General features: G+C 42.7%; 1 protein-coding gene across 1 annotated transcript in view; it reads left to right on the top strand.

Moving 5' to 3' along the window:
- The first annotated feature begins 271 nt into the window (after positions 1-271).
- The window catches only part of LOC144498778 (N-acetyl-beta-glucosaminyl-glycoprotein 4-beta-N-acetylgalactosaminyltransferase 1-like), a 736,002-nt gene continuing 711,935 nt past the window's right edge, over positions 272-24,338 (top strand). Inside the window, exon 1 of the mRNA XM_078220446.1 lies at positions 272-534. Within this exon, the coding sequence (XP_078076572.1) occupies positions 384-534 (151 nt within the window). The 5' untranslated portion in view covers positions 272-383. The remainder of the gene's footprint in view (positions 535-24,338) is intronic.

Raw genomic sequence — 24,338 nt, forward strand, 5'->3', positions numbered from 1 at the left:
AGCTGCTGAAAGGCGCTCCTTCAGCGTGCGGCTGACACCCCGACAGACAGGCAGGCAGGCAGCCGGGGCTGGCGAGTGGCCCGCACAGCCCAGAGGAGGGGAAACCATGCAGCCCGGCTCGTTCAATGACTAGTCCATCTGCCTTGTGGTGTGAATGAACGGGGCGGGCATCGCTTTGAAGATGTGGCGGCAGCTGTGAGGGGTGGGTGGGTGGGTGAGCAGGGGGGGTGGGTTGGGTGGGGTGGGGTGGGGGGCAGATCTGTCGGTGCTGTTGGCGGTGTCTGCCTCTTTGTGTGTGTGTGTGTGTCTCTCTCTCTCGTCCTCCCCACTGGCAGTGCAGAGGGAGATGGGCTCTCGGCGGCGGCTGCTCCCACACTGAAAGGATGTGGCGCTTCCCCCTCAAGAAGATCCGCAAACAGTTCAAACTGCTGCTGCTGCTGGTCCTGCTCACCTTCGGCATCTGGTTCACATACCTGCACATCGCGGTTCTCAAGAGTGGCCGAGCGCTGAAGCTGCACCTCGCCTACGGACGCGGTGAGCTCCCTGATTGTAAAATACATTGACTAAATAAATAAACAAACTAATAATAACAAGCCGCACACTAGGCTACTGTACTGAAACCTTGAACTAGTACTGGCTGGAAGTAGAACTTCAACGTGACAGCTGCGAGTGAAAAGAAAATTCGTTGTTGTTTGTTTAGTTAGTCTGAAATATACCAAATGGATTGAGGCAATCTAGCTCAAAGCAGTGATAGTATTTCTAATTATAATTGTAAGTTATAAGCGTAAAAACCTTTTCAGGACATTGCTCAGAGCTGACACTATATGTTGATTGCATTGCGAGCGAAGTTTTTTGAAGTTTCCCTTTTTTAAAACTTTGGAAGCCACTGAATCTGCTGGAGCTTGACATTTAGACACTCGTTCAGATGCGACTTCACACCAGGGATGTGCAAGTTTTCTGTCCGTGTTGTGCGCGTTTTATGGGAGGAGATGGTGAAATTTGTCCTGACTAACTTATTATCAAGTGCAGTGTCACACCAATATATTTATATGTTGATTTGACGTGTCGGAGAAGATCGCGTCCAAACTGTGGTATTGACTGTTACTGGAGACCGACAGAAACAACACAACAGTAGCTCTGTTAGCAATGTTTGGAAGGTGACGAATTAACACTGAGAAATGTACCCTGGCTCCTTCACAGTTTTTAAGTTCTTCAGAAGGGGAGCGTGTGAGGTGGGGGGGGGGGGGGAGCGATTAAATTGGAATACGGAATACTTTCCACACATCTCCTTATGCACTATAGGGATTCTAAGATTCTGATCTTATTCGTGGCTAAATCTCTCTTGATGTGAAACTTATACATTTGACTTTATTTATGGATGTCAGGCTGGAGAGATAGGAAGAAGTGAAAACATTTATTAATGCTGACTGTGTGTCGGTGGGGGTGTGGAAGTTGTACATGTCTAAGAATAATATTGTAACATCTTTATGTCTGTTCGAGTCAGCGGTCTTCACAGCATTATGTAATATGCTACAAGTTTTTGGTTGTCCGTCTTTCAATGTTTTTGATTAGTCTGCAAGCCCTCTGCAGCCTAAATGGGCGGCTCGTGTCAGATATCATTTCATGAATTTAGGGGACCGATTGTTCCACAGGTACTGACAACCCTCCAGTTAATACCGCCTTTAAAAAAAGTTATTCTCCTTGTGTGGAACTCGACACAATATTCTACTGTGGTTGCCAAGGTGGAAGTGGATATGGCACCTAACCCAAGCTATGTCCTCACTGTCAACCTATCTATTTTCAGCAGAAGTTACTCGATATTGACAAGCAGTAGGATCCCTGGTTAATTCTCCTACCACCCCCGCATTGAGGTCAAACATAGTCCCTGCTGAAGCTGGAATCAGCGAACAGCACAAACCATGGATCCAACCTGGGATGTTCTAAAAGACTCAGCTGCATCCCCCAAATGCATTTACCAGCCAGTGAGTGTCCTTCAACCTTTTAAAGTTTATTTGGAAGATGTTTTGTGGCAGCGTCCCTCAGCCGACTTGACAAAATGAATTTGTCACAGGGCGCACTCACGATGCTGTGAGGGTACATCCTAGAGCTGCAACTTCTGAAGCTCCAACTGCTGGTAGACGTCTGTATTTGCAGGAACGGCGATGTGCCATCCAGTCGTGTGGCGCCCCAAATGCCGAGCTGTGGGCCAGACAGAGCATATTTGATACATGGCAGTTGGCAAATTGAAAATATGTATGCACTTTTTTCCCACATTTCACTTTTCAGCATTCGGTCACAATTTATGGCAATGCATAGTTGTGCGTGGACACTGAAGAGTTAGAAAATTTTAAATATTGGGGAGGCTCGGTGGCCCTGTGAGTCAGAGCATTGCCTTTTGACCTGACCTCTGGCTGAGAATTCAGCCCAGGCTGGTGGGAACAACCTCTTTCCACTATCTGCTATAATCCCGAATGAAACTAGTTTGAATACCCTCAGTCCAGTTCCTGATTGTTGGGTGTCTTAGTCTTCCCAAGCTTTTTGGCTGATGAACCTCTCTACTAAAATTTCTACTGTTGCACTGATCGCATTAAAGAACTCAGTAATTTTTGATTTAGTTATGTCTTGTGCTTCTCTGCATCGTTGGCTAAACGTTTTATTCATCTTTGGGATATGGGTGTTACAGGAAAGGCCAACATTTATTGCCTTGAGCTGAGTGGCTTGCCAGGCCACTTCAAGGGAATGGGGGGGGGGGGGGGGGGGAGTTAATCAGGCTATTATGGAATTCAGGTCACACGTCTAACTCAGACTTAAAACTATTGATTTAAAAAAAAACTCCAGCTGGAGTTTTACAACAGTCCAGGAGCTTCTCGGTCACTTTTACGGATGGCAACATTTTATTTTTAGGTTTTAACCTTCCCCTCCCCCCTAACCTTTCAGAATAACTGGTTACTTTGCTGTCAGCTTTGTTTCAGTATTGCAGTTATCGCAACATTTCCTCCACTTCCTACAGATTGCAATTTTGTTCCCGAACATGCCGCTTTATTAAACTCCCTTCTATTTTGCATCCACTTGTTTTTATCGCTGCCATATGATTTTTCACACGCTTTCCTAAATATGCTATCAGCTTGTATTATTGAAACATTTCCCACCAAGTCTGGGTCCTCAGCCTCACTTAACCTCTCTCTGCATTTTCAGTTCTTAGTAAACATTACCAGTATATTCTGCTACCTGTTCCGTAATAATTTCCCTTTAAGTATTCTTACTGTCTGAGCTCTCGCTGCTTAGCTCCCATCCTGGATTCATTGTTATGCAGATTTTCTATTTGCCAGTCTTCTCATTCCGTCTGATTTTTACGGGTGACCTTATGTTTAATTCCTTTTGCTTTCATCTGTCTTTTCTTTTTAGTCCTGCTTCCCCCAATACAATTATTGTTGCATCTTTTGTTTTTGGCCAACCCTAACTGGCGTTTTATTTTGTGGCTCTCTGGCCCTTGTTGACTGACCTCATTGAGTTTTTAAAAATCTTTAACTCTCTTCGTACTCCCGATACTCCAATCATGTTCCTCTGCTTTGGAATATTCTACCTGGGATTTACAGGTGTCTTGTGCATTGTCGCAACTGGAAGGAGGTGGTGGGGGTTGGGAGGTGGGCTATCTAATCCCTCCTGTTAATATCATTGTAAAACTGAGTGGAATATAATGCAATTTTTTTTCAAAAGAATTCTCAGGCAGCAGAACTCGATTTATGGAATAATCTAGACTTGATAATAAAAAAAATAATTGAACAAGGATTACCGATTAAAAATACTTTGAGTCACAGAATGTTGAGGTGGTATTTGCCATGTGTACAACAAATAAATCAGACTTGGCAGAAGTATTGCACTCTGAATAATCACACATTAGCTTCTCCTGACTGCTTTCTGCACTCTCATTGCTGGGGATATGATTTCAAGGTGGTGATTTCATCTGGTCAGTTTGATTCCAATACATTAGGTGAGAAGATGGGACCTATTATAGACACAATGCATGCATGGTATTTCCATGCAAGTTATTTCTCAAAAAGGCAGCACTTGGCACCTACATTAAACCATTTAATTTGCTAATGTCATTGATGAGTCCCAAAGCAAGTCTTGCCAACTAAGCTAGAGAGTGAGTGAATGAATGTGCATGTACACAGTTAATTCCTTGTGGCATTGCTATCAGCTTGTATTATTGTCTTCTGTATTCTGATAAATTGGGCTAGAGCATTGGAGGAGGTGGTGAGTGATTACATCAAGATATGCAAACATAATCTCCATTTCAGTTTCCATTTTAAAGGCATATATTCTGTCTTTGTTTTTATATTTTTAAGAGTAAATTAGTATTTCCAGAATAAATTGATCATTTCACATTTATAATGATAACTGGCTACGTAAATGTATTGCACTATAACTATTTCTCCTTGCTAGAGTACTCAACTTCAAGGGACATTACAATTAATCATTATGAAATGCTGTACAATTAATTAAAAACTTGTTTTCCATTGGGGAAATCTTTGAATTTCTGCTCAGCCATCTATTTGGTTGTTTCAAAACTTTGACAGATGGTTGAGCTCTTGGCTGTGTTCAAAAGCTGTATTGGAATCTGTTCAGGAAGATATGTTGACAAAGTTATTCAGTCATTATGAATGCTTGACTGCCTTTCAAACCACCAGTGAATTCTACTTAGCAGGGATTGTTGACAACCATCCAGGGGAATATGTTTATTTTCACAGATTCATGAGCTGTTCAAAGAGGAGTATTTTTTAAATGGCAATTCAAATAATGCTTCTTAAGTCTAACAAACTTTTGAACTTTTCAAGGAGGATTGTGCGTTTCCAAGTGGCTATTCAAGTAATGTTTGTTTATATTGACAGATTTATGAGTTTTTCAAAGACGTCCCGATGTTGTTATAAAACTTGTAAGTTCCATTAATAGTGGACACACGGTGAGTGGGTTAGGGGTTTGGGAGTGTATTGGGGTTGAGGAGGTGTATTGGGGTATGAATGATTGATGGGAGGAGTAAGGCATGAGGGGATTGGTAGAGATGGGAGTTTGAGGTTTGGGAGGGACCTCACACTGATTTCAAGAAGTGGGAGCGATGGAGGCTGGCCAATATCTAAGCAATTGGAGACAGGAGGTTTTAGTCTGGCCCCTTTGACACACACCTGCTTCAGTCTCAGTCTTTGTATTCCAGACTGACCACATCTCTGCTAGATAAAATTGCACTGGTGAGTACTCCCAGGTTGTAGTTGGGATTGCTACATTAGCAAATCTCCTAACTCTTGATTCCCACCTCAATACTGAAAATCTGGTGTCTACCCTGTCAAGCCCCATCACAATTTTGTATGTCTCATTGAGATCACCTTTGATTCTTCTAAACTCCTGAGGGTACATGTTGAATTTACTCAGCTTCTCATCAGAGGACAGCCTTCTCATCTGAAGAACAAGGCCAACAAATCTTTGCTGAACTGCCTTCAAGGCAAATGTATCCTTCCTAAGAGGCCAAACCTGTACAGCACTCCAGATCTCACCAAAGCCCTGTACAATTGTAGCAAGACTCATTTGTTTTTGTATCCTGGTCTCTGCAACAAAATAAAGAAGATATAAACATTGATCCGGTTTGATTCATTTTAATCTTTATGCCTAGCAGATTGTGTATACTATATAATCCTGTGCACTCATCTATTTTGATGAATCCTTTCCAATTTTATTTCCTGACCACTCATTATCGTTCTGCCCTAGTGCTCATTGATGTTGTTAATGGTGTCCTTTGCTTGGGTATCAGTCTCTTTCCATTTATAACTGCCACCAACAATTTCCTTTTCAAAAAGCTTAGCCTAGCCCTTCCATACTCTCCAATATCTCCCCAAAATTTAATATATTTTTCTACATTTAGGATCTCCATCTAAAACTCTACCCCCTTGCTATTTAATCTATCATCCTTCCAACCCACTTGTTCACGCTAACCAAAAGCATTGCCTCTTCTTTGACCCCGAGCTGAATTTCAAATCTTGCATTCTACCCAGCATCAAGGTTACAGAGATAGAAAGGGTGAGGCCATGGAGTCTGTAGAAATGTAAAATGTTGCTTTTGTAGTTGAATTTGTGAACCCATGGATTAGCCCACCTGATTCCTGCGATTCCATTCAGATATCTGCATTATAATTTCTATTCCATCCTGCTCATAATACAGAGACCATCGTGGTGGAAGTTACCAATAATATTCTTTGTGATTATAACCATGTGATTGTTTTCCTTCCTTGTTCTCCTTTGGTTTCCAAATATATTGGACCATTCATTCCTCTTCCCCACCCTGCCATACTGCTTCACTTGGTTTAATTCATACCTGTGCCAAGGCGATCAGCACATCTCTGGAATGGCTTCTCTTCTCACCCTTTGGATCATGCAGTATCCAGAATGCCCTCTTTGTTTCTCTCCTTATCCTCATTTGAATGGTAGCCCTCAACAATTATCTGTCGACATGGAGTCAGCTTCCATATTGAACCCAACTTCACTTTTCCACAGAAGAACAAAGTACTGCAGATGTTAGAAGCCTGAAATTTAAAAAAATAGAAAATGCTGGAAGCACTTGACAATTCTGGCAGCATGTGTGTATAGAGAAATAGAGTTAATATTGGAAGTTGATGACTTTTCATCAGAATGTACTCTGTGCAGATGCTACCAGACTTGCTGATTATTTCCAGCATTTTCTGTTCCATTCCATTTTTCCATCACTACCTCTTTATTGTCAGATTGGATACCCAACACCAAATCATGATGAAACATTGAGAAGATTGAAACCAGACTGCTCGACTCCTTTGCACCCAACCCGTTGACCCGTTGACTGTAGTGTGTCAAAATTCGCAGATGACACTAAAATGAGTGGCAGAGCAAAGTGTGCAGAGGACGCTGAAAGTCTGCAGAGGGATATAGATAATCTAAGTGAGTGGGCGAGGGTCTGGCAGATGGAATACAATGTTGGTAAATGTGAGGTCATCCATTTTGGTAGGAATAACAGCAAAATGGACTATTATTTAAATGGTAAAAAATTGCAGCATGCTGCTGTGCAGAGGGACCTGGGTGTCCTTGTGCAGGAATCTCAAGGAGTTGGTTTGCTGGTGCAGCAGGTAATTAAAAAGGCAAGTGGAATTTTGTCCTTCATTGCTAGAGGGATGGAGTTTGAAAATAGCGAGATTATGTTGCAGCTATATAAGATGCTGGTGACGACATACCTGGAGTACTGTGTACAGTTTTGGTCCCCTTACTTGAGAAAGGATATACTGGCACTGGAGGGGGTGCAGAGGAGATTCACTAGGTTGATTCCGGAGTTGAGAGGGTTGGCTTATGAGGAGAAACTGAGTAGACTGGGGCTATGCTAATTGGAATTCAGAAGAATGAGGGGAGATCTTATAGAAACATATAAGATTATGAAGGGAATAGATAAAATAGAAGCAGGGAAGTTGTTTCCACTGGTGGGTGAAACTAGAACTAGGGGGCATAGCCTCAAAATAAGGGGAAGCAGATTTAGGACTGAGTTGAGGAGGAACTTCTTCACACAAAGGGCTGTGAATCTATGGAATTCCCTGCCCAGTGAAGCAGTTGGGGCTATCTCATTGAATGTTTTTAAGGCAAGGATAGATAAATTTTTGAACAGTAAAGGAATTAAGGGTTATAGTGAGCGGGCAGGTAAGTGGAGCTGAGTCCACAAAAAGATCAGCCATGATCTTATTGAATGGCGGAGCAGGCTCGAGGGGCCAGATGGCCTACTCCTGCTCATAGTTCTTATGTTCTTATGTTCACCCAAGCTGAACTAGATGGTAAGGAGCATTGGTTTGAAACTGAGCTGAGTTTCAAACTGCATTTCCTACTTGACATCAGTGCTGCCTACCTTTACTTGTTCAGTATCACCTGCCTTCCTTCCCAAGGCACTGCACTGTAGCTGAAATCCTTATCCATACTTCTGTCATACCAAGCTTGATTTCTCCAATAACTTTATAAGCTACACACAGCACAAACTTCAATTCATCCAAAACTCTTAACTTTCAGCCTATCTTGCAATCAGTCCTGCTTGCCCCCCAGTGAATTCTATGGGCTCCTTATTCTCTGTTGGTTTTTTAATTTGTTTACAAGTTCTTCAGGGCCCTTCCCTTTTACTCCACTGTGAAACATTACCACCCATCTTGCCCCTCCACCCCACACTGGATTGTTAATAAGTATGTATCAAATCCCGCGCAACAGAAAGTGAAAAAGGCCCATCACTCAAGACATCACCAAAATAAAAAGGAATCAAACTGAAAATGAGATACATTGACACTATTCGGCCACTAGTTGTTAAACTTAAATTTTCAAAGACTGCAGACTAAGGAGGGAAGGAAAACAGATGGAGGTATGGTACGTTACACTTCTGCTCTGCAGTTATCGCTGGCAATGTGATAGTCTCTACCAGGACTGTTAACTTTGGAATATTTTTGTGCTGGGCTTGCTGCCTTTCCAGCCTTCCCTCCACTAGAAGGAAGGTAAAAGCCCAATTAATGAGTTGTAAAGCTTTCAGCACGTGTGTGGCTCACTCCGTCAGTGTACAAATAGGATAGTTATTAAATCTAAACCAGAATGTTAATGTAGGAACACAATGCTAGCCAGGCAGTGTGCTGTATTAATTAAGAAACCACAATGAGTCCAAGGGAGGCTTTGATGATGAATTAGCTACAACAGAAGTGACTGAAGCCTTAATTAAAATCTCATCCTTAGAATGGATGGTGTTAGACTGCAGTAATAGATATGAAGAACATTATTAACATTAAAAGCCAAGAGTTCACATAAGAGTGTTTCTGTTGTTTGACATTGTGGGAATATTTTGTTATTTTAATTGTAACTTGCAGTTTTTTAATGTCGATGAGTATGGATGTAGGGTTGGTTTTAGTGAGGACTAAAGTTTCACCTTTGGGACCTCATGAGTTTAGCTCCTTGATGGGATGAAAGTCTCAGCAGGCTGTAAGGTTTCTATATTAAATGATTTTGAACTAACTAAGCCCAGTCCCAGATGCTGTGGTTCCACAGCATGAGTTACTCATAATTCAGCATTAATTGGCAGTTTGGTATTATAAAGATGGTTGGCATGGGAAATGGAAATATCCCATGTAGTGAAGATTAGTCTTCTAAAGTTTGCATTTGTCTACATTATAGCAGTGACTACACTTCAAAAGCACTTAATTAGCTCTGTTTGGGATATCCTGAGGATGCTTTCTTTTTGTTAAAACACATTGCTGAGGGTGTTGAGGGAATTTTATCTGTACCTGAATTTCAAGTGGTACTGAATGCCACAAGTAGAAAACTGCTCCTGTCCCAGCACTGACCTTTTTTTGTCAATAAACACAATAAAGATCCAGTATTAACTAACCTGAGAATCAGTTAAAAGGTGTCAGATTAAATCTGATTAATCGAGGAATGTTTGCTTTCAGTGAGTGGAGGTTTCTCACCAACCAATTATACCTGACACTGGAGTTGGCTGTGTGGGTTGTTCTAGGCAGAAAGACTGGTGATATGCAGAGAGATGGTGGCAAGTGCACAAGTTGCACCTCATAAACACCCATGGGAAAGTGGAGAGAAAGTGATAAGTGGACAGCCAGGAGGATATCAGCAATCACAATAATCCTATTGAGTTTACAGCTAAAATGTGAAGTGTCATTTGTCTATCTTGCCTGTTCTGGTACAGTCATATAATTTCGTTCAATACGACACCCAGGGCCTCTGCATATTACTGCTGCTCTGTTTTCCTTCAGCTCTACAACCCTCAGAAACCTCGAGCTTTTCTCTAAATCTGGCCTCTTATCTATTTCCCTTGTCCTAGCATTTAGGGCTTTCTGGACCCTGAGCTCTGAAATTTCCTCCTTAAATCTCTCCATCTCTCTCCTCCTTTAAGATCCTTTTTTAAAACCTACAGATTTGATCAAGTTTTTTGTTTGGTTGTCTGTCCTAATGTTTTGTTAATTAGTTTGGTGTCAATTTTCATCTGATTATGCTCCTGCGAAGCACCTTGGGATGTTTTCTTACGCACTAAAAGCACAATATTAATGCAATATGTTGTAATGGTTGCAAAAAAAAATTATCATTGCAAAAAATGAACTACTGGGAACGGCCAACATGGCTTCAATTAAATTAATACCCACCAGCCGGGTGGGCATTTGATATTTAGATTGATTCAAAATGATTTTTTCTGAACATCACTGATATTTTGACTGATACAGGTGATGAAAAATTCATTACAATTCATCAGGATCTGGCCAGGGAATAATCACTTTGTCCATAATCATTTCCAGTAATTTGCTCTTCACAAATTTTACTCTAACCCTTACTTCAGAAGAGAGGAATCAAAATTAAATGTATTCATTTTACCCTGTTGTCTGCCATTTCTAAACTGCTTGGAAAATAAAGTTTAAATTCTGTGCAGAATCATTATTATTCCGTAATGACTTGCTAGGTTCTGCCCTTCGGAAAGTTCTGTTGTTCCTGAGTCGCGATAGACACATTCAGCAGTTTGCAGAGGACTGTTCTACGTGAATTCACATGGTGCTTGGATTGAAATTTCCATAAACTGGGGAAAAATAGCCAATTTGTAGTTATTTTGCCTTGCAGCTTGCTTAATTAGCAATTCAATTTAAACAATCAAAATGCTGGATAATGAATTGATTCAGCATTGAATTGATACATGAAAGGGCTTAAATTTTAAAATCACATTCCAGTCTCAAAGTGCAATTAGGAAGTGGATTTGACTGTGCCGTGCTGAGTATCAAAAATGGATAATTAGGGAATATTTTAGACTGGGGAAGGACATTGACACAATTTATGAAAATGGAAAGTTAATTAATTATACAATAATTATACAACAGTAATAAAGAGCCCAGCGTTGTCATTGTCCATTGATATTGCTCAATATCATTGTCATTCATTGTGAGAAACTATAACATTTGAAATAAATCCTTCTAATTTCACCCACATCAAGGAATGACCTGCTCAAGGCTCAGCCTGCCAGAAGTCATGATATAGTGTCTTTGGAAAGTGTCCAGTCAATTTTCTTTTGTATTTTACAACCTTCCATTTCTTTTACAACATAAATAAAGAGAAGAAAGGAAGACTTGCATTTATATAGCACCTTTCATGACCTCAGGACATCCGAGACTGCCGTAGAGCTAACAAAGTACTTTTGAAATGTAATCATCATAGAATAGTAACACAGTAGGAGGCCATTTGGACCATTATGGTGGTGTCAACTCTCTGAAAGAGTTACCAATTAATTTCACCACCCTGCTCTTTTCTTACAGCACTGCTAATGTTTCCTTTCTAAATAGAAATTCAATTCCCTATGAAAGTTGCTATTGAATTAGTTTCCACCTTTGAGATCATACAGCCCACTTAATAGAAACAACATTATTTTATTCACCCCAGCCTTTTTGCGAATTATTTTAAATATGTATCCTTTGATTGCTCTGCCATTTGCCAGTGGCAATCATTTTACTGAATATACTCTGTCTAAAACACCTCCTAATTTTGAACACCTCTATTAAATCCCCCCTTAACCTTCTCTGGTCTAAGGAGAATTATCCCAGTTTCCTAACCTCTCTCCAGAAAACCAAAACCCCTCATCCTTGGTACCATTCTGGTGAATCTTCTCTGCACCCTTTGAAAGATCTTGATGTATGTTAACGACCATATCATGTTTTTTAGTGATGTGGTTGAGGGATAGAATATTAGAAATGAAAATATTTTTAAAAATTAGATACTACCTTTGATTGTACTGCACTGAGGTGCCAGCTTTATTTTGTGCTCAAGTTTCTGGAGTTGAGCTAGAGGCAACGACTTTCTGGTTCAGAGGTGAGAGTGCAGCCAATTCAGCAACTTGTGCTAATTGCAATTATACTGCCAGTGCACACAGAAGGGGTATGAGACTGCTTTCCTTCATTGGTTTCAATCCTGCCCAAATATATGGAATTGAGCTGGGCAAGCATGTGATCCAACAAAACTTGATGAAACTGCTTCATATTGGTACAAGCTGTAGCTTAACTGAGTCACCTTTACTTTGATGGAACAAACCTCCTGATATGATTAATTTCCTAAGATTGAAGTGACATTTAGTAACTGAACTTTAAACTTGAGACTTTTTTTTTCCATTACAATCTTCATTTATATGTAACTGTGATAGGACATGACTCGCAGTGATAGAAAGATTGCATACTTTCCTGATCATAAGATTTTTAAGTTTCAAATATATTTTTGTGCTAAATTAATTCAATTTACCTTAATATCCAGAGAATGTATTAATTTGTTTCCAAGAACATCGTTTTGTGAGGTTCAAATAATTTCCATGGTTCATTTGGAGCCTTGTTAACGATTGTCCATTAACCTGTCAATTCTTGATGGCATTATTACGGGGAGATAATGTTGAAAAGGTGTGTGTGCGAATTGAGTTTGAAATTTCCAAAAGGGCTGCTCAATAAATCAGCCTTTCATTGATTTCCATGCTGGATGGCATGAATAAATAGTGACAATTCAATTGCCAGCTCTATCTGAGAGCTGTGCTTAAAGACATTGAAATAATGAGCACTGCATTGTACTTGATAATAATAAAAGAAATTCACAATGCATTTTAATGCTGGGTCAACAAATGCAAGAAACAAGAAAGTTGGAATAACCAGAAAATAATGATTCTGGAACATCTCAATTTAAACTGAACTGAACACAATTGAAAAGTTTTGAAGACAGATTTGAAAAGGTTCTGAGCTAACGAGTCGAGTTCTTCTGGCTGCCTTTCATTTGGTTGGATATCTTTCACTCTGACTATTATTTGCAGCAAACTTTATGTAAATTTAACATTTTTATTATCTTTTGGCAAATTATAATAAAATGTGCAGACATGAAAAGTCATGAAGGAGAAAGATATTTGTCCCATCAAATCCATTCTTTTAAAAGATCCATGCTCTCTCATAAACTCTGCCACAACCTCAGTGTGAGAGAAGATTGTGCAAAAAATGTCCCTGCTGTGCCTCTCAACAACATCTTGCACTTATGCTCTGCCTTCAGCATAAGATATATTCCAAGGCACTTACCAATGGAAATAAATAGGATCATGGATGCAAAGCAATGGGGGTTGAAGTAGGGAAGGGTGTGGTTGAAAAGATACATTTTGATTAAGGTTCAAAAGCTGGAGAGAAGTAGAGAGGGTTTTGAAAGGGAATTTTGGATAGCAGTCCATCACCATTTGGTGGAAAGAAGAGATGGAGGAATGTCTAATGGGCTAGAAGCAGAGGCCTGAAGGACGCAGGGATGGATATAAGGGTGGAGTGCTAAGATAAGTCATGGGGGGGATTTGAAAGTGATTATTCTAAACTTAATGTAAGTTAGCTGATTTGGCAGTTATGGGTGAGTGGGTTTTATTTGGAACAGGATTTGGGAGAATGAGTTAGAGTTTATGGAGGGTGGGTGATTGGCAAGGGGAGCATTATAGTGATCAAGTCAAAGAGGAGAAAAAAAGATGGTTAAAGGTTTTAATAGCAGAGGGCTGTGGTTGGTGCCCGCTGCGCTAATTTTTTAGCACAGCGGGCCAGGAGAATTACATGGTGGGGAGAACGATTCGCGGGATTCCCGTGAGCGTTCACGCCTCGCTAGCGTCCCCCATTGCCGGATTTCTGGTGCGGAGAAGACCGCGCCGGAAATCGGCGGGGAAGCAGGGTTAGTATTTAAATGATATTTTACATATCATTTAAATGTTATTAGTGGACCCGGGACTGAAATCTCCGGGCCTGCTAGCCTCTCCCACCCCACCAGAGTGTTTCACTCCAGCGGGGTTTAGAGTAGCTCCCCACTTTAGGAGATCTAGTGGCCTGACCCCACTGGAGTGAAGGGGGGGACAAACGGGGCCCCCCAGGGAGTCGGGTGGTGGGAGGGTGCCCCCTGGGCATGGGCACCCTGGCAGTGCCAGCCTGTTCCCCAACACTGCCCAAAGGGCAAAGTGCCCATTCCCAGGGGGCACCTTGGCACTGCCCATTGGGTATCGGGCCCACCTTGATGAAATCGGGCAGTCCCGATCTCCCCTGCCCCCGCAGACCCGACCCCCCACTTCACAGCCCCAAACGCCCCGACAAGCTGACTCCCCGCCACCTCGATGTCCAGCCCCAATCACTAGCCTCTCTCCCTCTGTCACTGATCCCAAAGTGCAGAGTGGTAGCAGGACCCCTCCCACCCCCACTGATCTCCCTCAGAGGTCCCGCCCTAATAGGCCCTGCCCCTCTGGGAAATGCCACTCGGCATTGGCACTTTGCCCCTTGGGCAGTGCAAGGGGCCAGGCTGGCACTGCCAAGCTGGCAATGCCCAGGGGGCATTTCCCCCTTACCCCGACCCTCTGGGGGCCTCCATGACCCCCCTTCACTTCAGCAGAGTCGGGCCACCAGCTCCCCATTAGTGGGGAGTTATTGTAAACTCTGCTGCAGTGAAACACTCACTTGCAGGCCTGGAGACTTCAGTCCCGGGCCCACTAATGAAATGTAAATTTCCATTAACATAATTTGTTTAGCTCTGCGCTGATTTCTGGTGCGGAGTTGATGAAGCTGGAAATCCGGCGACCGGAGACACACAGAGTCCATGGCACCCAGCAGGAAGCCCACCACACAGCCTCCGTTTGAGTCTCTCGGCAGCGCAGCACGCTGGGAGAATTGCCCCCATCACGTTTTCTTTCCTGTGAGTTCATTCCCCCTTGTTCTCCCTAAATCTCTCTATCCTTGTAAACTCCCCAACTCAGGCCAGCCCCTTGACTTTACAGTCTCACATGTATTTGTTAATCCCATCGCATCGATTTCAAATGAGGCCATCTCTGATCACTCACCATTCACTGCCCCTTTCCACACTCCAACCCCCTCTCCTCCTGTATCTGTCCCGGAAAAACACAATCCCCCAAATTCAATTACAACTGCACTTTCAAAATCTAAACTGTCTAGCCTTTGGCTGTTGGTTTGCAACAACATTTCTGCAATTCTATCCTTGATGTTCTGGAACACAATAAAATGATTACTCTCTCTAAGCCTGGCCATTCTGCTGCTACAGTCCTTATTTTCTCTCCCTTAAGTCCAAGGGACATAGACTTGAATAGACAATTGGTTTAAGTATTCACCTCCAGATCTGGCTGGACCGCTTAGAATGCTACCAGGCCTTGTTCTCATCTACTAAAACTGCTCACTATCTCAGGATTATCCTGGAATGCAAAGATAACCTACGGTTGCTTTTCTCTACTGCAAACCATCTTCTTAAATCCTTTCCCCGTTCCTTCCACCCTCACCACAATAACAAGTGTGAAGAACCCATGGACTTCTTTGTCTCAAGATTGAAACCATCTGATTGGCTGCCTCCTCTGTGTTGCCCCTTTCCAATTATCCACCTGGCCAAAATTCCTTTAAATAAAGTTAAAGTTTATTTATTAGTTACAAGTAAGGCTTACATTAACATTGCAATGAAGTCACTGTGAAATTCCCCTCGTCGCCACATTCCAGCGCCTGTTCGGGTCAATTCACCTGACCAGCTCGTCATTTTAGACTGTGGGAGGAAACCAGAGCACCCGGAGGAAACCCATGCAGACACAGAGAGAACGTGCAGACTCCACACAGACAGTGACCCAAGCCGGGAATCGAACCCAGGTCCCTGGCGCTGTGAGGCAGCAGTGCTTACCACTGTGCCACTGTGCTGCCCCAAATCTCTCTCTGAACGAGCCTTGAACTCACATTTTTCACTTGTCTTCCCTCATATCGTCTCTAGATACTTTAGCACAACATATAAAAAGCAAATTCCAATTGCAGCTCAACTGTCAAGTTTGTATGATTAACTTTTTCATGAAATGGTTCAAAGCTACCACCTAATTTGTTACAGTTTGCTTCTCTAACATGCTGTGTGAATAAAGCTGTTTAATAGTTTAGTCTGTTGAAGTATTCACTGAACCAAATATTGATGGTGTTAGAACTGGGTGTCTGGGAGGGATTACACAAACTAGGGTTGTATTCCCTGGAATTTGGAAGGTTGAGGGGTAATTTTTTATTTCATATCTACGCACACTTTTTCCCTTTGGGGAATGCTAGGGAGGTGTTGGCTGATTATCGACACTTTGAATCATGAATATTTCTTCCATGACCAACAAGTCCTGGCAAGGCAGGGGTGCTATCTACTTGAGCCACAAGACACTCTGAACAGTGATTTGATCAAACGTTTCAAGATACTAAGGGAACAGATAGGTTAGTAGAGAGAAAGCATTTCCACTGGTTGTAGAATTTAGGGATTGGCAGCATGGTGTAAATCTGGAGTGATATTTTTCAGGAGTGATTTTAGGAAACACTTCTATACATAAAAATGTAGGAGATGTTTAGAATTCCCTTCTGCAAAAGGAATTGCTGTTGATCAATTTTTAAATTTTAAACCTGGGATTATTGTTAACCAGAGGTATTAAGTAAGGGATACTAGGCAAAGACAGGTATAAGAAATCAAAGGTCAGCTCTGACTTCACTGGATGAGAGAACAGGCTCGCGGGGTTAAATGACCTACTCCTACGTCCCTATGCGTAGATCTGTCATTAATCAATGGTATTGTCTTGAATAGCTTCTTAAAAATACTTCATGCAGAGCCCAAAGAATAGATGTAATTCCCCCAGCATGCAGTTTCCAGAGTCTATTATTAAGCAAAGAAGCACAAGAAAGAAAATCCATAAATAATTTTGAACATATTCCATTTTGTCAGTGACATTACAGGTATGAACAGTTCAAGTCTATGATTGGTCCACAGATAATAAGCCATTTTTGTTCTCTGTGTCACAAATAATTACAGTCAAAGATTTTAATTATATACTTGTAACATCTTAACTCGAATATTCATTTACTGAAACCAATAACTAACCAGCATTTTGTCTTCAGTTGAATGAGTATTAACAATTTTCCTCAATGGAAGCAAGCAAACCCTTCAGTCTACAAATCTGTTGAGGAGGTTTTGTGGTGCAGTGGGTAGTGCCCCTGCCTCTGAGATAGAAGCTCCACCTTTGAATCTCACCTCGGACTTGATAACCAAGGAAGATATGTTTATAAGGTGGCTGATTGTCAACCTGCAAACACATCCAAAACACACCAATGGCAGGCTATAAGAGCAAGAGAGATTCCTGGTCAACCATATGTTGTAGCCTCTAACATCACTAACCATAGCTCCAGACGACAGCATGTATGAAAAAATGCATGTTGCCACAGCAGCTCAGACTCCTTTCATGATTTTTAACACACCACCACCACAAGTCTGTTCCAATTTACAACTAATGAATCAGTGGGGAACCTGTCTCTTTGGTCACTCTCATGTCTACTTTGAATTACCAACCTGTATGTATATTATTTGGAACAGATTTCTCAGCAACTTGAATGGGAGGTGAAGCATAGTGATGTCTTTTCACATGAGAAGAAAACACATTAGACAAAAGAGTGTCTGGGAGTGTTAAACTCTGCAGAATATCTGTCCAGCACAAATAATTGTATTGGCTAAAATCAAATAACATAACCAAATAAGGGTATCGGATGCCCTGTATATTGTACTACGGAATGGTAATGTGTGGGCATTTGTAATGCTCTGTGTTGTGTATTGTAGAATGGTAAGGTGTGAATATATATCTTGTTTTGTGTACTGTGGCATAGAATGATATGATGTGGAAATCCGTAAATCTCTTGTGTTGATGGCAATGGTTTTTAGTGGAAGGAGGAAAAGTAGAAACATAGAAAATAGGAGTAGCCCATTCATCCCTTTGAGCCTGCTCTGCCATTTAATATGACCATCCAAATCAACAAGCTGTTCCCGCTTTCCCCCCATATCATGTGATCCCTTTAACCCCAAGAGCTGTAACTAACTCCTTCTTGAAAACATACAGAGGGCGATTCTCCCAAAAAAATTCAAATTCGAATTTGCATAAAAACTGGAGTAAATCCCACTGGTTTAGTCAGCAGGAGTTTCAAAATGAATCTCCCACATTCTGTGCATCACAGAGAGCCCTAGTGTGAATCACACTGAAAATCAGTGGGCAGGGCCTATTCCTGCTGGAGATGCCAGCAGCATAGCGCTGAGCAGGACACTGCACATAACCGACCTGTCAGCGCCAAGGTCAGCACATGTGCAGTGGCCACTGTCTGCCGGCAGCGGGACCCCCCCACCGATCGCCCCCCCCAAAGGTCCTGCCCCCCCCCTTTAGGTACCGCCCACTTGACACTGCCCAATGCCCGGTGGGTAATGCCAAAGCACCCTCTGGGCATTGGCACTTTGCCCCTTGAGTAGTGCCAGGGGACCCAGGGTGGCACTGCCAAGATGGCAATGCCCAGGGAAACCCCCCGAGCACCCGACCCTTTGGGGGGCCTCAATTGCCCCGCCCCTTCACTCCAGCGGGGTTGGGCCGCCAGGTCCCTGCAAGTGGGGAGCTATACTAAACCCCACTGAAGTGAAATAGTCCTGCCGGGGGTAGCGGCTAGTGGGCCTGGAGATTTCAGTCCCGGGCCAGCTAATGATACTTCAATTGTATTTCAATTAGAATTTGAATACATTATGCAGCTCCGTGCTGATTTCTGGTGCAGAGCTGACAGCACTGGAAATCCGGCTGCCGGAGATGCGCGGAGGTTGTGGCGCCCAGTGGGGAGCCCGCGAAACAGCCTCCGCTCGAGTCTCCCGGCCCGCTGTGCTACAAAAGTAGCGCAGCAGGATGGGAGAATCGCTCCCATAACTGCTTTCTAAGGTAGTGAGTCCCACAGATTCATCACACACTGGGTGAAGACATTTCTCATCAGTCCTAAATAGTTCACCCCTATATTCTGAGACTGTGACCCCTGGTTCTGAATTCCTCCACCATTGGGAATATCCTTCCTTCATCTACCCTCTTTAGTTCTGTTTGAATCAAATAGGTTTCTCTGAGATCCCCCCTCCCCTGCTATTCTTCTGAACTCCAGCAAATATAACCCTAACTGACTCAATCTCTCCTTATATGTCAGTCTCACCATCCCAGGAATCAGTCTGGTAAACCTTCAATGCACTCACTCTACAGCAAAAACATCTTTCCTCCGATAAGGAGACCAAAACTGCAGACAATATTCCAGGTGTTCAGAAGATTATTCCACCCCTACATATATTTTCTCACTTTGTGGCTATATGAACATTCTGTAGTTTTGAGTGGATCCCTAATTGCAGTGGCTGATCTTTATGCAATGTCTCACTTGGAACAGCGAGTGAGTTACTGAAGCAAGAGAGCAGAAAGCACAATGGTATCTGCATATAATCTGTTGTGAAGTGTATTTACGGACCTGCTCTTACTGCTTTTCTCAGTTGAGGTGTATAATTGGATACTCATTAAACCAGCTGAAGAGATGGTAAGACGATTCTGTCTGATTGTGTCTATTGAAATCAGGTCAACATTTTATATTTCTTAATTAAATAATACAATGTTAAATCATCTGCTAATCCTCACTAAATAGCTAAATGCTACTGTGCAGATTGTGAAAAAAGATACTTACTGAACCTGATTTAATTAATCTTGAATGCTGGAGGCTTTCCCTCCTCCCTGCTCCACAGGCTGCTTTCTCCATTTTTTATCCTGCTGGATTCAACATGATTTGAGGAATCATAGAGTGACCTAGTTAGGTTGGAGGGGGGTGGGGGTGGGGCGGGGGGGGGGGGGGGGGGGGGGGGGGGGGGGAGGGGGGGGGGGGGGGGCAGTGGGTGCGGAGTGAGTGGATCCCTGATATCTCAGTAAATTCTTCATCCTTGTGCCTAAATGTTGAACACTGCAAGCTATTCGATGTGGACAGCATTGTACCTCGATCCGTTCTCTGAGATCCATGCTATCACCTTCTCTCTGAGGTTACCTGACAGTGTTCAGAAACATGGATCCTAGCAGCTTTTATTTTTTATTGTTGCACCCTTACTTGAAGTTGCACACATTTCTTTCAGGAGTGAGGGAATATGAATACTGAATACATTTTGCTTTATTTTTAGTCTCTGCCCTAGCTCAGGGATGCTCGGATCCTTTATACAATCAGCTGAAAGAACAATGAATGAAACTTGGGATTGTCCTAGTGGACACTGTGCCCTGTACTGAGCGCATTCACACACACAGCTGGCAAGGAAGCTTCTCATGTTTGGAACAAATTCTTCACAAATACATTTACAGCCTGTGGAAAGGAAGTCAATATTCCCCAGACTCAGACGACAGAAAGCTGGACACACTTCACATTCATCCTCTGTCTGCTAATTGAACAGGAACAGCACACAGTTTCACAAGTGCTGCAGTGGTGAACTTCCGAAGGGCTTCACCTGGAGTTCAATAAACATTACTTTGGAATTGATGAGTCACTCAGCGCGATGGTCAATTTGTTAAGTTGATAAATTTGAAATCAATCAGATACATGCTTTCTGCGTCTTGGCCAATTTCGCAAGCGGTGCCAGTATCACTGACATCATTAGTGTGTCCAAATGTGAATATGAGGATAAAATTGAAACCAACTTACCTTGCAGAAATTTAGCAGGTGATCATAGAACCATAGAATCCCGACAGTGCAGAAGGAGGCATTTGGCCCATTGATCCTGCACCGACAACAATCCCACCCAGGCCCTATCCCTGTAACCCCACCCTGCTAATCTCCCTGACTACGGGGCAATTTATCATGGCCAATCCATCTAACCTGCACATCTTTGAACTTTGATGTGCTTTATTAATTCATGGAAAAATTAGCATTGTGGTCAAGTAATTGGACTAATAATCCAAAGGTCCAGACTAACACTCCAGAGACATGGGCAGGAATTTGGTGCCAATATGGGTGACTGGAAGGGATGTTGGACAGGTGTGCAATTTCCCAATGCCGGCTGGCATGTGGGGTTCCCTCCCACATCACAGCTCCTGATCTTTTCCCAGAGGTCAGATTGGGAATTTATTGGCTATCTGCCTGCAAGTGGCAGGTAGCTTGTTAACTCAATTAAGATGTCAATTAGGACTATTAATCAGAGGCCCAATGGAATTTTCCATTTGGCTTGTGGCTCCACCCTGCCAGATTTGGACCCAACAGATGTTTGGTGATGGCCTCCTGGTGGCACACCAGGGCAGAGCCAGAGCTCCACCTGTGGGACAACTCTCTTATCTGCAAGAGTAGGCTGCAATTCCCCCCAGTGCTGGAGGGTCACTTTTGGCCATTCAGCTTCGAGAGCCCTCACACCATCCCTAATTGGATGGCAAGCATGCCCTCCAACCATTAATTGTCCAGTCCTTCCAAAATCGTATTACCGTTGCTGACACAATGTGGCGTTAAGACCTGGATTTTGCTCCTGATTTTAGGTTCACCATCCCCAAAGGAAAATCCTGCCCTTGAGTTCAAATCCCATCAAGGCAGCTGGGAGAATTTAAATTCAATTAATCAGTTAATACAACCGGAATAAAAATCTGGTTCCCATGAAACTATGGATTGTCATAAAAATTTATCTAGTTTACCAGTGTCCCTCTGGTTGGAAATCCTTATCCAGTCTGTGATCCGAAACCTACTGGAATGTGGTTGACACTAAGCTATCCTCTGAAATGGGTTACATCAAACTGCTGCAGAAAAGTAAAAATAGAATAAAACTGGATAGGTCCCCGGATCTGATTGAGAAAACCAGAAATGACAAAGATACACCCTTAACCCTGCAAAATCCTCCTCAATAATGGCTGCGGACTTGAGATAACACTGGGAAAGCCGTCCCAACAGCTTGACATAATCATATTCGTCAAATCTTAATTTACATTAATGTCCCACACTCCTCCGTCACCAGCCCTGGCCATGTATTGTCCCACTGACAGGATTGACCCACCAGATATGGTGGCACGCAATCTGGAAGGAGTGGTCCTGGGAGTCCACAACATTGACTCTGTCTCATGATATCATGAGCAAGGAAACCTCCAGCTGATTGTCCCCAGCCCTCCTTCAACTGATGAATCTGTACTCCTGTTAAGTTGAACACCACCTGGTAGAAAGGGCCAGATGTACTCTGGTGGGAGACTTCAATGTCCATCAGCAAGAGTGGCTTGGATTCACCCCTACTGACTGAGCTGGTTGAGTGGGCCTGCACCAGATAGTGAGTGAACTAGCAAGAGGGAAAACCTACTTTGGCCTTGCCTTCCCCAGTCTGTCATAGATGCATTTATTCATGAGATTAATGGAAAGGGTCTATGGGTGGAATTGTACTGGTTTGCCCCGTCCATCGATGGGCGGAACGAACTGGTAAAATCACACGAGAGATGAGAAATCAGGATCTCACTCACGAGAGCCAGCTTTCCGGCAACGTCAGCCTCTCGCCGGAAATGGGTGAGAGGCTGAATAACTTGTTCAAATTTATTAAAATTTTCATTTACTTGTGTTTAGTGAGCCTGACGCTCATCGCGGACAGTGTGGGGCTCACGCTTGGCAGTGGGTCCCGCAATTGTGGTGGTGGGGTGGCTGTGTTGAGGCTGCCTGAGAGCTCCCTCTGCAATTGCTATTGCGCATGTGTAGATACAGAGGTCTGCGCATGTGCAGTAGCTCCCTCTGCATGCTGGCGTATTAAGCCCAGTCCACTGCCTGCAGCAGCTAGAAACAGTCTAGCCCATATTTTCAATGACTAAGTGCATAAGTTGGGCATGAAAACTCGCCCAAAAAATGGATCAGGAACTCTCCAATTTTCACTCTTGCTGGACACTTAGAATTGATCTCGTAAAATTCCACCCTATATCTTAAATGATAAAATTTGAAACAGTTCTGTAATGGAACAGCAGAGGCCAACTTTCTGTTCGGGATAAAAAGGAGAACACAGGAGAATTTAAAAAAGATCCTTGCGTATATTTTCTCTGGTTCATTTCAAGTGCCTTATCGTGAGCAACAGTAGATTTTTAAAACATTAGTTGATGGGAAGTGGACGTCACTCGGCATCTGTTCAGGTACAGCATTTATTGCCCATTCTTAATTACCCTTGAAAAGATCCTTGGGGAGACAAAGCTCTGTCTTCCCGTCGAAGATGCCCTCCATTATGTTGTGTGATGAAATCACCATTCTAAATGGGATGGATGTCGGGCAGTTCTAGCACATCCAAGCTGGGCATCCATCATGCTCTTGTGAGCCATTATCAGTAGCAGAATCATATTCAATCACAACCTGTAGCTTCATGGTCCAGCATATCCCTTATTCTACCATTATCATCAAGACTGGGGACCAACATTGCTTCAATGAGGAATGAGGTGCAGCACAAGGCATACCATCAGTGCAAAAAACCAAGGCATTTACAACCATCTTCAGCTAGAGGTGTCAGGTGGGTGATCAATCTTCGCCTTCCCCTGATGACCCCAGATGCCAATCTGTCTTTTTTTAACTGATTCCCTTCATATACCTTCACCGCATGAACTACAGCGGTTCAAGAAGACCACTAAGTCCCACCTTCTCAAGGGTGATTAGGAATGGGCAATAAATGTTAGCCGAGCTGCAACACCCACATTTCAACAAGTTAAAAAAAATCTATTGCCGCTCACGATGGGGGATTGAAATTAACCAGAGAAAATATATCCAAGGGTCTTTTTAAAAATTCTCTTGTGTTCACCTTTCAAACCCAAATAGAAAGTTGGCCTCTGCTGTTCTACGAGAGAGCGGTTTTAAATCGTAGCATTTTAAGATGTAGATGTACATATTGGAGCCTCAGGGACTGTGCATAAAGTTTAACTCGACATTCCCACTAATTTGCATGTATATTCCTCATTGTGAAGTTAAACAGTTATATTCTATCTTATGACTTCGCCATGAACAAGACATCACCACAAATCTAAACCTCCAGGTCCACAAAATGAAAACAGGATAAACCAGTAAAAAAGACTTATAAACACAGAAAGTGTGAGATTGATGCTGTGGTTCATCAGGATTTAGATGTTGCTCTAGGAAAGCAGATTGGATGTTCTTGCTCTGTAAAAACTTGACTTGCATTTATATAGTGCCTTTCATGACCTAAAGCACATTATAGCCAATTAAGTATGTTTGAAGTGCAGCTATTGTTGTACTTTAATGTAGGAAAATGTGGCAGCTAACTTATGCACAGCAAGCAGCCACCCACAGCAATGAGATAAATAACCAAATAATGTTTCAATGTCGTTGGTTGCACAATAAATATTGAGGGATAAATATAAATATTTTCCCTCCCCTTCTTTGAATATCTTTTATGTCCACCCGAGGCAGCATCAGCTTACCATTTCACCCAAAAGCCAACACCTCTGACAAAGCAGCATTCCCTCAGTGCTATGTA

The sequence above is a fragment of the Mustelus asterias genome, chromosome 9 (genome assembly GCF_964213995.1).
Source record: "Mustelus asterias chromosome 9, sMusAst1.hap1.1, whole genome shotgun sequence".
Classification (NCBI taxonomy): Eukaryota; Metazoa; Chordata; class Chondrichthyes; order Carcharhiniformes; family Triakidae; genus Mustelus; species Mustelus asterias.